Source organism: Amphimedon queenslandica, unplaced genomic scaffold, assembly GCF_000090795.2.
Source record: "Amphimedon queenslandica unplaced genomic scaffold, v1.1 AMPQUscaffold_13224, whole genome shotgun sequence".
NCBI classification, from domain to species: Eukaryota; Metazoa; Porifera; class Demospongiae; order Haplosclerida; family Niphatidae; genus Amphimedon; species Amphimedon queenslandica.
This window is the reverse complement of record NW_003546540.1, coordinates 34378-45291: the sequence shown is the minus strand read 5'-3', so window position 1 is coordinate 45291 and position 10914 is coordinate 34378. Positions and strand designations below refer to the sequence as shown.

Below are 10914 nucleotides of genomic sequence, written 5' to 3'. Positions count from 1 at the left end.
CAGCAATACTCTCCATTCCAAACCCTAAGCCTTTACTATCATCAGTCTTCTGTATGTATGCAGTCTATGAATATAATAATAATTTAAACCCCACCCACTAACTTATTATTAGCCCCACCCATTAACTTATGTTAGCCCCTCCCACTGCCCCGCCCATAACTCACTATCAGTTCCTTATCGGGTCCTAGTATATTCCCCCATTGTACAACGGACGGTGAGAGAGGACTCCTCACCCTTAACCCGCTCTCATTAACCACTTCCTCCTCCTCTTCCTCCTTTACACCATCAGTTCCTTCCAGCTGTCCTGTTCTTCTATTATCTTCAACATTACCCTCCGCTCTCTCTCCTCCTCCTTCTCTCTTCTCTCTCTTCTTTCGTCTCAGTTCCAGTCGTACACTGTCTCCAGCTGTTCTTAAAAGTCTTGCCGCCTCTTTATTGGATAGTCCCCTCAGTGACTGGCTATTCACTGATACTATCCTGTCCTTACAATGAACTGATCCACTTAAAGCAGCTGGACCCTCTGGATGAACCGCCCTTATGTATATCCCTTTGTCCTCTAATAAAATAAAATAAATAACTAATTAATTAATTAATTAATACTCTTAATTACCTTCGGTGTGGTCGTTAACAAGTGCATTTATTGATATTCCTAGTCCGCCCCTCCCACTCGTTGACTTTACCAGCTGTACCTCAACTGTCTCAGTATCTGATGACGATGACTAAAAAATAAAATAAATTAGTTAATAAATAAATTGATTATTATTATTAATATTACGTCAATATCTGAGAAGCTTTCCTCCGCCTCCTCCACCTGGCCTGGTCCCGTCTGACGGGATACAACCAGTTTGACGGGTTGATCCGGAAACCTCTTACAAGACTGGAGTATGTCCAACACTGAGCTATGAGACAGACCAAAGACCTCTTCACCGTTAACTGATAGCAGCTGGTCTCCAGACATTAGCTTACCGTCCTACAGTACAAGATAAAGATTATGATTATTGTCCATATTCATTACCTTCTCTGTGGTACTCCCTGGTGTGATGACATGGACAAACGTGATCCCGTCTTTGGAGATGATCGAAAACCCCAAGTCCTGATCAACCTCTAGACTAACGATGTGCTTGTAATCTGTCGTACTGGGACGATGAACCCGCCCCTGCTCCTGCTGCTGCTGATTATATTGTTGATAAGACTGCTTAGAAGGAATGACCTATACAAGTGCAGGTACATTATAAATCATTAATGTCTAGTATATTTATGGTTATTATACACGTACATGTATAATGCCAAATTTGCAAAAATGTCCTCCTCCGAAATTACCAGCTGTAACGGTACATGATGTGTGTGTGTGTTGGTATGCAGTAACTTAATGAGTTAATGGACTAATAAAAGGAATGACTAATGGAACAAAATTGATCTAAATATAGAACAAATTACTAGCAGAAATGATCTAAAAATAGCCCCCGTCCCCACACACCATTATTGCAGGTACAGGCACATTCTATCATACCAGCTGGCACAGATAATGACACCTTATATCAGAATGAAATAAATAAATAATATCAATTATTACTTTTATATTATTAAGACGCATTCTTGTGGTAACTTAATGACTATACAGTAGTAGCCATGATTCAATGAGCAATACAATATTAACCACACACACACACACACACACACACACACACAATTATCAAATATTAATTTACTTTATTAGTAGTGGTGGGTTGGGTCATTGGGTGTGGCTGATACAACTCTCTTCTATAATAAGCCTCGTATGGGTTAGGGGGTGTGGTCCTGATAGGAGAGGGTACGGCCCCGTCCGAACGAAGTAACGTCAATTCAACGATTCCCTTTGCCTGCTGTAATAAAGCCACAACAGTGGAATAACTGATGCTGGTGATATCTTGTCCATTAATATGTAATATCTGATCACCTTTCATGATTCGACCGTCCCTTTCAGCCACGCCCCCAGGCTGTAGGTCTCCGATAAATATCTTATTATCTTTCCCTCCTCTTCGCTGAGAGGAGAGGCTAAACCCCAGCCCCCTGTCGCCTTTCGTGAGGCGTACAGTTACCATGGTAACACTCTTGGGTCTGGTCTGTGAAGTGTTAGTGTTACTCGTCGGTATTCCGGAGGTCATTAAAGGGGCGGGGTAAGGAGGTGTGGCTGGTAAACGCTCGTAGGACTTGGTCCGTCTACACATGTTAAAGGCTTCAGAATATGATGGTAAAGTGGGAGGAGCTTCATCTGTAGCCCCGCCCCTCAGTACAGTCAGTTGGGATGTATTACTACTAACGGAGCTAGCAACGCTCTCCTTTCTCTCACTGACGCTGTTGTCATGGTAACTGGGTTCATCATGGACTGTAGCTCCTTCGGTTGGCGGGGGAGAGGGAGAGAGGAGAGAGAAGGACGGCTCACAAGAACTCTCTCGTGAGCTAAGAGTGTCCATGACACTCTTAAGCAGAGGTGAGTCATTGCTGGACTGATGCTGTAGGAGAGGGTTATTAGTAAGAGATATTTTAGAGGTCCTAGGAGTGATGTGGGGTGATGACTGAGGAGTCACTGCTAGTTTAAGAGCTCTTAAAGACTGCCGTCTCTTTAGAACTAGTTTACGCTGGGTCTCAGGTGAAAGATGGACCTCCTCCTCCTGCTCCTCCAGTGCTGATATGACTTCTGACGTCACTTCATTAAAGTGATCGGTATCCTCGCGGGACATGTTCCCCTCTAAGAACTCTCTCATGAAGGGACTCTCTAAGATACCAACTAGATAGTCGAGTTCTTCACTGTAGTCTCCTTTACGCTTGAGCCTGTCCCGATAATGACCGAGGAGGTTTATGATACGTTCACTGCCTGTCAGGAGAGACAAGAAATATATTTATAAAAATGGTAAGGGAAGATTAGTGTGGGTGATGATTATTTGATGAACAATACAAGTGCATTCCAGTGCTGGCTCTCCTCCACTTCATTATAATGTATAATAATATTAGTACAACTACAATCAGATAGACATAATATATAATATGTAATGTATGATCATACAATGCTTTTAGATGTATTGCTAAAGACACTACACATAGTTAATTACCTGCTTTAATGTCCCCTCTCTCCCTCTCTCTCTCTCTCCCTCTCTCTCTCTCTCTCTCTCCCTCTCCCTCTCTCTCTATTTATGTTAAATGTTATCAGGTTGATAAAAACTATCAATCTTATGTTATCATAGAGCAGTAAAGCTGACACTGAGCAGGTTTCACTATAAACTATAAAATGAGTACACACTACACTATACCACACATAGATACACCACACCACTTGATGCTTCAGTAAATACAACAGAATAAACAGATAAACACACACACACATGTACACACAATGAATTAAAAACAAATGGAAAAATGACGGAAAGACAGAGAAAATAAAATTAATGACAAACTATTACGTTAAACTATACTATAGTACAGTACAGTTGGGATAATTGACAATAAAAATGTGACGCAAATGTATTGATGACCGTAAGTGTGGAGGTGCAAATACCAGCTGCTGCAATACATGTACATGTACATATCACATGTACATCATTAATTATAAATAAATTTGTGTAAAATTCCTGTCAATTAATTGCTAGGAAACCCAGTTAATGAGCTAAATTTAATGATTAATATTATTATTATTATTATTGTCATTATCACTAATTTTGGTACTACATACCTGACATCTTTGCTCTCTCCACTGGTGGATACAATAATCATAAAAGCACGGTCCAACAAATACTAGAGGAGGTCAAATAGAGAGAGAGAAAACTCCTTCAAAATGACGAGGAAATTGAAGTTGAAGTCCTTCCCTAAGGACAGAAAGCAGAGGGTAGTTTACACAAACAGATAACTGGTATATAACTCACTACTAGTGTTGTTATTATTATTTATTAATACACTAAAGACTATCATTCCAGAGATACTACTCCATTGAGAATTGGAATGGAAAATTGGAAATAGTTTCAAGAAACGAGCTAGTCTAGTACCGGATTTAATCTAATGAATATTGATGAGAAAAATATTGAAAGTAGGCGTGGCTTCGAATAAATAAGAATAGGTATACCGTATATTAAAGGCAAGTGACCACGCCCTTAATTGAATTGAAGAAGAAAGCAACTTCATTGGTGCACGTAAGTTTGGTAGCATTGTCATTCTCATATTTTAAAATATGCTCTGTCATTTCCTATCCTAGGCTATAGCGTTAGTATATAATAAGGTTAAGGGGGAGATCACTGTACATTGATACTCAAATCCAAGAACTATTCCTGTGACTTCAGAAGAAACATGATCAGACAAGAAGTATTCTTTCTACTAGCAGTCCTGGCAGTCTCCATTCATGGATGTAAGTAGATCATTATTAATTACTGTATAACGTACACCTCCATTTAACGGACAGCACCTAGTGTACCAATTACATTCCTTACTGTATAAAATAACCTCCACATAAAGGACACCTCTGTATAACAGAGACACAGTGTCCATTATATAGAGGCTAGTCTGTTTATATTATCTTTATTATTTTAGGGGGCAACAATAAGGACAAGGTCCTACTTGAGAAGGTGACGTCCATCACTCTTGAAGAGGGTAAAATGACTAATGCCAGACGTTCCTCGGCCATTAAACAGGTAATCAACCAGTGTCCATCACCAGTGTACCAGCTCATTGTATTGCCTTGTGTAGTTGGAGTGTGTGGGCGGGTCAGCTGGTTGCTATGGTTACAGGCCGAAAGTGGTCCAGTGTGTGAATACAGGACATGATGGATATGATGTTCAAGTAAAAGATACAACCACCTGGAAACAATAATCACTCACTCTCCCTCTCTCTCTTGTCCTGTTGTCCATATTTCATTGTTTTGATTTCCTTCTCTTTTCCTGTCTCTCTCTCTCTCTCTCTCTAGTGGGAGTGTAAGACAGAGATGGATAGTAAGTACAGGTTTGGTAAGATTGACGTCTCCTGCGAGGGATACGACTATCCTGATGATCCTTATGTACTGAGAGGATCCTGTGGGGTAAGATAGAGGAGGAGAGAGGAACACTGTCTATTGTTTCATTATCATCATCATCATTATTATTATTATTGTGTAGTTGAGATATGAGTTGGATCTAACTGAAGAAGGTCACAGACACAAAAAGAACAGCTTTTATTCAGGCGGTGAACACCATCATCACCACAACTACAACAGCTCCTCTTCAGACTCAGGCTGGTTTGGCTCTCTCATTCAACTGGTTATCATTGGAGCTGTCATCTATTGCTGTCTGGGGGCCTGTTTTGGACGAAGGTAAAGAGAGAGAGAGAGACAATGAGTAGATCAATATGGTCTCTTTATTCAATAGGTCTGGCTCCTCCTCCTCTTCTTCTTCTTATAGCAGTGGCTATGGTCATGGCAATAGTGGACCAGGATTCTGGTCAGGTACAGTATAACTGATATTATTATTAATCTTATTTATTCATTTTATTTATTTTATTTAAAATTAGGAGCAGCTACTGGCGGTGCAATGGGATATATGATGGGAAGACGAGGGTAACTAATTAATTTTTATTATTATTATTATTTATTGTTATTATTTATTTAGTGGATATGGTTCCAGTAACTGGGGGAGTGGGTGGGGCTCTAGTGGTGGGTGGAGCTCTGGTGGAGGTGGTGGGTGGGGCTCCAGCAGATCCAGTGGCAGTAGCTCAAGATCATCCTCTGGATATGGTGGAACATCACGACGTTGAACCACACCCATAAATACTTTAAAAACTCGTTTATCGTAGATTCGTATATTGCGTTCAGTCCTTTATTATTTTGATATTTTAACCGACTCAAAATAGTTTATCTTTGCTTGTGTACAATGAAAACTAACAAACAAATATTAGCATTAAAATTAACCATTAATTATTATCTTTATTAATTTAATGAGAATGTTGATGAGGTGGTGGGCGTTACCCCACTTGAGGGGGCGTGCCTCTTTAACACTGCCTAACAGTGCCTGTCTCTGTTGAGCTAGGAACGATCCTTGGGCCACTAACCTCTCCTAACTGATGGAATTTGACACCCTATAGTATAGATAATTTTTAATGCATTAAAATTGTGGACGTTAGTCACATTACCCACGACAATAATGAAATGAATGGGATGTCATCATGGGCATTCATGGCTGGGTATCCTTATAAAAATACATAATCTATAGTATAGTGCATGTGTACATCAAAGGCACCGCCCTTCCTGTATACTTAATGCACAGTAAAGTATGCTAAATGATTGGTGAGTACAAACTGCTTTTCTATTGTTTATTTGGATCCTGCTGGTTGGGGGGGACTCCCCACTTCTGGTTCTTACATCATCAGTTTATTTTTAAAATTTGTTTTGTCATCAATGCATTTTTCAATTTGCAGTTGTCATTTACAACAATGACTCAGAGGTCTATGAATTTCTCCATTTTCAATGACAAAGCTATGTCCTATGATCATTAAATGATCATAGGACATAGCTTTGTCATTGAAAGTGAATATTCATAGACTGAGTATTAGTCAGGTGTGGGTCTGACTAAGCAAGCTAATGTATCGTACGTTGTGTGTCATTTCCTGTAGTTGTATAGCTATATAAGAGAAGAGGGAGGAAGAGGAGAGCATTACATTAGATATAGGTCTACAACTGAACTGAAGAACTATTCCTGTGATTTTACCAGAAGAAACATGATGATAAAAGAAGTATTCATTCTACTAGCAATCCTGACAGTCTCCATTCATGGATGTACATGTAAGTAGTCTCACGGACATCTCCTTTTAACAAATACAAATTACATTCCTTACTGTATAGAATGTAAACTCTAATTGCTATTACATAGACTACACTATAGTACTGTTATTATTATTTTAGCGGAAGACAAGGTCCTACTTAGGGAGGTGACGGCCATTACTCTTACAGAAGGTAAAATGACCAATGCCAGACGTTCCCCAGCCATTAAACAGGTAATCGACCAGTGTCCATCACCAGTGTACCAGTTCATTGTATTACTTTGTGTAGTTGGAGTGTGTGGGCGGGTCAGCCGGTTGTGATGGTTTCAGACCGAAAGTGGTCCTGTGTGTTAATGCAGGACATGATGGATATACTGTTCAAGTAAAGTTACCTTAGAGTAACTTTTAATTGTGGGTACTAAATTTTTGCAATTTTAGCACAAGGTAGATTTTGCTGGTATTATTTTATCCCAAACAGCAAAATTTGCAATTAATAATATCAAAAGTAGATAATTATCTACTCTTGATAGTACCCATATTTAAAAGTTAAGATAAAAATTATCATGCACTTGGAAACTTTTGTTTCTCCATGTTGTAAAGATCCTTCCTTTCCTTGTCCTTTTCTAGTGGGACTGTAAGACGGAGATGGAGAGCAAGTACAGGTTTGGCAAGAAGCTTGACATCAATTGTGAAGGATATGACTATCTCGGTGATTCTTATATACTGAGGGGATCCTGTGGGGTAAGTTAGAGGAGGAGAGATACATCAATGCTTCTTTTAATTATTATTCTGCAGCTGAAATATGAATTGGATCTGACTAGTGATCACTGACAACAAGTAGAGGGCAAAGCTGGCAAATGCATGTCCCCCTTTTTATAAACTCAAAACTTAAAATTAAAAAAATAATGCTGCTTTTAGCTGTTTTATAACTTACATAGTAGAAAAAGGCTAAATGAGTTTTTTTAATGATGCTATTATAAAGTTGAAATTATGTAAATTAGATTTATTATATGGGCAGGACTACTGAACTAAGGTAGGTATGATTATTATCAAGCTAGTTGGTTTAATCTTTCAGTGGGCTCATCATCACACAGCATAATTTAAAATCATCATGGCTGAAGGAGGTATATACTTATGTATAATACTGTAAAGTGACCTTGTAAATTATGAAATCTTTTAGGCACAAGACCTTATTATGTGTTTCGGAAAATGTTCCCCAAATTTACAGCTGCACTTGGGAAAGAGCCAAATTTCATAATAGTTACTGACTTCCTATTAGCAGATGACCTTATAACGGAGCAACAACTTCAGGCTGCAAAAACCAGATCAAAATCAACAGATCAAGAAAGAGGCAGTGAAGTGGCTCACTACCTCCTGGACAAGATTAAAAATCACAATGATCCCACTAAATGTCTTCTCCAAATTTGTGACATATTTGAAAATGAAGCTGTAGGATGTGAAGTGCTAAAAAACCATGGAGCAACTATGAGAAGTGAAGTCAAAGGTAATACTATCCAACAGTACTTTAATAGACCCAGCAAGAAATTTATGCTACAACAAATTTCAAACCTTTTATTCTAAATGAGGTGTAGTAATGATGATGCCAACCTGTAGGCCTTAGAAACCCATCTACATGCTGTACCTAGGGCACAAGCATAATTTGCAAAGCATTATATTGAGAGACTATCTTTTTCTTCCAGATGTAGAAGCATATTCAAGTCCCCCAATCGCAGAATCAACAAGTCCTCTAATCACAGAACAACATGTACCTGTGTCATCTCGTATGTAAATATGTTGTGTATAAATCTTTTTGTAAATTTAAGCTGCAGTATAAATACTTTACTGTATTGCAATTTGGTTGTCTACAGCAGGTGTGTGTATGAGTAGAAGTAGGTAGTATATCTGATACTGTAAAATGATACAGTAGTCCCTCTTGGGAAATGATGGTCTTACAAGAGGGGTGGTTTTTCAATTTTTATCAGATGAACAATATAATGCACAAATGAACTTGAGGTCTATTATTTAAAAGTAATAATATATTGACCACTTCATGTAGTGGTTTTTCATCAGGGCAATCAGATTACTGTAACTGTACCACTAATAATTATCATTTCAGTATTCAATATGCAGGCAAACCCTATCAGCATGATATCATAACAATGCTTCTAACTGGCTCTAGAGGATTCTACTGTACACATTTAATTGTTTTACATAATGTTGTATTGTTACAGTACCTACTGCTACAGTGTCATCTGATGGAAGCAGTAGATCTACTACTACTAGCAGTGCCAGCATGCAAACTGTTAGTACTAGTAATACTGATAATGGGAAAAGGTCACCAGGTAAGTAATGTATCACAATAATAATGTACATGTATACATTTACGTGTATTTTCTTATTAATTACATGTAGAAGCAGCTCGAAGTGCCCCCATCATGAGAGAAGCCCATGGATATTGTAGTACTTCTTTTCGTTAAGCAAAAACTTTTTATTGTACTGAATTTCCTCCAGCATAATATTTTGATATTTTAATAACCAAAAACATATACTGAACATGTAATTGTAGTTGTACATTTAGTTATTCTTCGCTTGAGTGTATTGAACTATATTTTTTTAATAGTTGACAAAATATTAGCAGTTAAAATTAATCATTAATTATTATCATTAATTTAATGAGAATGTTGATGAGGTGGTGGGCGTTACCCCACTTGAGGGGGCGTGTCTCTTTAACGCTGCCTGTCTCTGTTGAGTTAGGAACGACCCCTGGGTCACTAACCTCTCCTTACTCTGCAACTGATGGAACTTAACACCCTAGTATCAATAATAACTGTACTCATTAATTATTCATTAATTACAGCCACACCCATCACTAATTAATTATTCATAGTTATAGTGATACACCCATAAACTCATTAATTATTCATTAGCTAATTAAAAAGGTCCACTTTACATGTACATATACAATACTTACCAGATTATACCAGGCGGATAATATGAGTCTCTCCTCTTTCTCTCTTGTCTGTCTTTCCTGCTCAAACGTTCTCTAAAGAAGAAAACAATTTCAAAATTGTCAGGGCAAGGCTGTCATGTTTTATCCAGTACCTCCATTCTCTCTATCTCTCTGTCCCTCTCCTGAAGGAATCCTTTCAACTGCTGTACCTCAGCACTGTCAGCTGCTACGTCTTTCTTATCGCCAAAACCTTCTATTATCTATCAACAAATAATAAATATTAATAAAAATAATAATAATAAAATAATACCTTTTTCGCTTTATTTAAATATTTCTTTAATTTTTCAATTTCGACATCTTTGGCTTTTATCTGTGATTCTAAAAATAGCCACATTATAATGATATGTGTGCATGCGTGTGTGCGTGTGTGCATTATATTAATATTCAAGTACTAACTGATCTGATCGTAATTATCCCTGAAATGTGACAACGCCTCCAATTCTTTGCCTTTCTTGGCAAGACCTTGTTTAAGCTTGTCTATCTCCAAACTATAAAAGTACACGAAACAGCAAGAAAATCATAAAAGTAATAATAATTATACATTATCTGTACATTTATATCACAGTTATAATACCAGTATACATGTATAATTAATTTGCTCATGTACACTGTACCTTTTATCCACTAGTTCCAGTCTGAGTCCCTCCACCTGTTGAGTGTCGGTAGTAGCAGCTGCTGAGCTCTCACTAGTAGTCACTCGTCTACGGAGTATCTCATTCTCCTTCTCCAGTTTATACATCTTCTCCCTATAATGGCCGACCATACCAGTGCCCGAACATCATGTACTTACTTCAGTTCAGGAGTGAAGGCCTCCATTAGGGACTCTGAGGAATCTATTCCTTCTTCTCCACTCATCATATGAAACTCAGTACTCAATGGAGGAGCTAAATGATACAATATACTTACACAGTAGATGTACATGTATATGTATAATCACACCTCATTAAGGTGTCATATTAGTTAATTAGTGTGTTAATTAATACCTGTTGTGGTGGGCGTGGCTGGTTGATGATGATCCAGCTGCTTCCTTAATTCCTACAGTTAGTGTTAATTAATTATTCATTATTATTATTATTATTATTATTATTATTACTCTGTTGTCGGCTGTTAGTGATTCTATTAGTGTTGACTTTTCTTCGCAATCTTGAAGTGCC

The 10914-nt window shown here is 38.0% G+C and overlaps 4 protein-coding genes across 4 annotated transcripts in view; 2 read left to right on the top strand and 2 right to left on the bottom strand.

Annotated features, from left to right (window-relative positions):
* Positions 1 to 3883, bottom strand: part of LOC109584289 (multiple PDZ domain protein-like) — a 4415-nt gene extending 532 nt beyond the window's left edge. Inside the window, exons 1-7 of the mRNA XM_019999968.1 lie at positions 3707 to 3883; positions 1710 to 2854; positions 1016 to 1210; positions 776 to 970; positions 611 to 719; positions 165 to 556; positions 10 to 64 (exon numbers count right to left, since the gene is read on the bottom strand). Coding sequence (XP_019855527.1) covers positions 10 to 64; positions 165 to 556; positions 611 to 719; positions 776 to 970; positions 1016 to 1210; positions 1710 to 2854; positions 3707 to 3713 — 2098 coding nt within the window. The 5' untranslated portion in view covers positions 3714 to 3883. The remainder of the gene's footprint in view (positions 1 to 9; positions 65 to 164; positions 557 to 610; positions 720 to 775; positions 971 to 1015; positions 1211 to 1709; positions 2855 to 3706) is intronic.
* Positions 3884 to 4100: 217 nt separating this feature from the next.
* Positions 4101 to 5908, top strand: LOC100631541 (store-operated calcium entry-associated regulatory factor-like). The gene is made up of 9 exons (XM_019999988.1): positions 4101 to 4160; positions 4223 to 4372; positions 4555 to 4655; positions 4711 to 4803; positions 4928 to 5038; positions 5115 to 5308; positions 5364 to 5440; positions 5506 to 5551; positions 5604 to 5908. The coding sequence occupies exons 2-9, from the start codon at positions 4315 to 4317 to the stop codon at positions 5746 to 5748; spliced, it is 825 nt and encodes a 274-aa protein (XP_019855547.1). The 5' UTR covers positions 4101 to 4160; positions 4223 to 4314; the 3' UTR covers positions 5749 to 5908.
* A 757-nt stretch (positions 5909 to 6665) lies between these two features.
* Positions 6666 to 7683, top strand: LOC109584294 (store-operated calcium entry-associated regulatory factor-like). Its single transcript, XM_019999978.1, has 5 exons — positions 6666 to 6772; positions 6893 to 6984; positions 7040 to 7132; positions 7378 to 7491; positions 7546 to 7683. The coding sequence occupies exons 1-5, from the start codon at positions 6709 to 6711 to the stop codon at positions 7579 to 7581; spliced, it is 399 nt and encodes a 132-aa protein (XP_019855537.1). The 5' UTR covers positions 6666 to 6708; the 3' UTR covers positions 7582 to 7683.
* Positions 7684 to 9413: 1730 nt separating this feature from the next.
* Positions 9414 to 10914, bottom strand: part of LOC100642067 (protein Hook homolog 3-like) — a 3690-nt gene continuing 2189 nt past the window's right edge. The window contains exons 12-20 of the mRNA XM_003388625.2: positions 10854 to 10913; positions 10744 to 10795; positions 10551 to 10644; positions 10375 to 10506; positions 10157 to 10248; positions 10011 to 10078; positions 9853 to 9960; positions 9722 to 9793; positions 9414 to 9561 (exon numbers count right to left, since the gene is read on the bottom strand). Of these exons, the coding sequence (XP_003388673.2) occupies positions 9415 to 9561; positions 9722 to 9793; positions 9853 to 9960; positions 10011 to 10078; positions 10157 to 10248; positions 10375 to 10506; positions 10551 to 10644; positions 10744 to 10795; positions 10854 to 10913 (825 nt within the window). The 3' untranslated portion in view covers position 9414. The remainder of the gene's footprint in view (positions 9562 to 9721; positions 9794 to 9852; positions 9961 to 10010; positions 10079 to 10156; positions 10249 to 10374; positions 10507 to 10550; positions 10645 to 10743; positions 10796 to 10853; position 10914) is intronic.

Excerpts from the sequence above, each read along its gene's own strand:
- LOC109584294 (XM_019999978.1), top strand. The coding sequence starts at position 6,709 with ATGATGATAAAAGAAGTATTCATTCTACTAGCAATCCTGACAGTCTCC. Across the intron at positions 6,773-6,892 it reads CTCCATTCATGGATGTACAT|CGGAAGACAAGGTCCTACTT; the intron begins GTAAGTAGTCTC and ends TTATTATTTTAG. Across the intron at positions 7,133-7,377 it reads ATGATGGATATACTGTTCAA|TGGGACTGTAAGACGGAGAT; the intron begins GTAAAGTTACCT and ends GTCCTTTTCTAG.
- LOC100631541 (XM_019999988.1), top strand. The coding sequence starts at position 4,315 with ATGATCAGACAAGAAGTATTCTTTCTACTAGCAGTCCTGGCAGTCTCC. Across the intron at positions 4,373-4,554 it reads GGCAGTCTCCATTCATGGAT|GGGGCAACAATAAGGACAAG; the intron begins GTAAGTAGATCA and ends TTATTATTTTAG. Across the intron at positions 5,309-5,363 it reads GGGGCCTGTTTTGGACGAAG|GTCTGGCTCCTCCTCCTCTT; the intron begins GTAAAGAGAGAG and ends TTTATTCAATAG.